The sequence below is a fragment of the Austrofundulus limnaeus genome, unplaced genomic scaffold, assembly GCF_001266775.1.
Source record: "Austrofundulus limnaeus strain Quisiro unplaced genomic scaffold, Austrofundulus_limnaeus-1.0 Scaffold210, whole genome shotgun sequence".
NCBI classification, from domain to species: Eukaryota; Metazoa; Chordata; class Actinopteri; order Cyprinodontiformes; family Rivulidae; genus Austrofundulus; species Austrofundulus limnaeus.
Genome location: NW_013952612.1, coordinates 657,344 through 659,029, shown reverse-complemented (window position 1 = coordinate 659,029; position 1,686 = coordinate 657,344). Strand labels below are relative to the sequence as shown.

Below are 1,686 nucleotides of genomic sequence, written 5' to 3'. Positions count from 1 at the left end.
TTAAAATATATTTAAAAAAATTACAAAACTAAACATCCTACAGTATTTTTACAGTCTTTATTTTACAGTTAAAATAAATGTTTATCAAATAAATTTTAATGTTACGACTAATCTGGGATCTCTTTAATAACAACTGAAGGTGACAGTTAGTTTATTATGATATAGAATTTAAATATATGCCTGAGAAACACATAATATTGCCCCTTTAAATATCTATTACATCAAATAAATAGATTTATTATTTATTTGTGTAAAATGACAGCAGATGACATGAGATTATTGTGTTATTAGTCGCCTGTTTGCACAGCTCGGTTCACAGGACGTAGATCTGAGAGGAGGCTTAGTGTCGTTTGAGGGCGTCGTGTTAAAGTTCACGTTTGGATCTGGGGCTTCAAAGAGAGCGGCTCCAGCTGGGCAGAACCGGCTGCAGCCGCCCTCAGAACCTGATGGAGTGGCCCTTAACCGCCGCCTTTCACCCAGAGTTCCTGCTGCTGGAGAACGTGGTGCACCACTTCTCCTGCCCCTGCATCCTGGACCTGAAGATGGGCACCCGGCAGCACGGCGACGACGCCTCGGAGGAGAAGGCGGCCCGGCAGATGAAGAAGTGCGAGCAGAGCACCTCGGCCACACTGGGAGTCAGAGTGTGTGGCATGCAGGTAGGGCAATGGTATTTAGTTTGCAGGTATCAGATGGTTGAGATGAGACCCACCTCTGTCCCCCCACCCCACAGGTGTACCAGCTCAGCACGGGTCACTACCTGTGCAGGAACAAGTACTACGGCCGCGGCCTGTCAACCGAAGGCTTCCGCCAGGCCCTCTACCAGTACTTGCACAACGGGAAGGGCCTGAGGCGGGACCTCTTTCAGCCCATCCTGAACAAGTTGCGCAGCCTGAAGTCGGTGCTGGAGAGGCAGGCGTCCTACCGCTTCTACTCGTCCTCGCTGCTCATCATCTATGAGGGGAAGGTGAGTGGGCGGGGCTTGTTTGACACAACGTAGAGAAGCTGATGAAGTGTTCAGTCGTCCTGATTGAGCACTTTTTAAGCATACAATGTGAAACAGTTCTCTGTAGTTCTGTTGCCCACACACAGAAACGTCAGCTTTGATTTTGAGTCGTGTTTTTGTTGTTCTATTTTTGGTCTGCGACTCCTCAGGATCTGATTTTTGAGCTCAAAAAGCTAAAAACAGAAACAACACAGCGAGCAGAGCTGCAGTTCAGCCTGTAAGAGACGTGTTTTTATTGTTTCTGTGGGTTTTATTTATTTTACATTGTTTTCTTGCTTATTTTTAAAGTCAGTTTTTGTTTTTAGCTTTTAGCTCGTGTTCAGCAGGTAGTTGTGTGAACGCTTCACAGCTTCACACTCTTGAACATTTTTTTCTTCCGTACGTTTTTCAGCACCTAACTCAAACAATTTCTGTGCTATTTCAACAATTAATATATCAAAACGTTKAGCTCATTCATGTGAGGGCTGCTATGACGTTTGGTATTTCAGCTATTTATACTTTTTCAGCTATTTCATTTTTTAGCCACTTTTTTGCCATTGAAAATGAATGGAGCTGTTTTCAACATCCTTAAAATCCTTTAAAATGTTTTTAAATTTTTACAGCACCTTACCCAATTTGTTCTGGTTCTGCTCTTTTTCACGTCCTTGTGCTAATTTTAGCTACCTTATTGCTAATTTTAGCTA

General features: G+C 43.4%; 1 protein-coding gene across 1 annotated transcript in view; it reads left to right on the top strand.

Annotated features, from left to right (window-relative positions):
* ip6k1 (inositol hexakisphosphate kinase 1) overlaps positions 1-964 on the top strand; it is a gene marked incomplete at its 3' end in the record, with an annotated part of 18,155 nt that extends 17,191 nt beyond the window's left edge. Inside the window, 2 exon segments of the mRNA XM_014019156.1 lie at positions 481-656; positions 731-964. Of these exon segments, the coding sequence (XP_013874610.1) occupies positions 481-656; positions 731-964 (410 nt within the window).
* Positions 965-1,686: the final 722 nt, after the last annotated feature.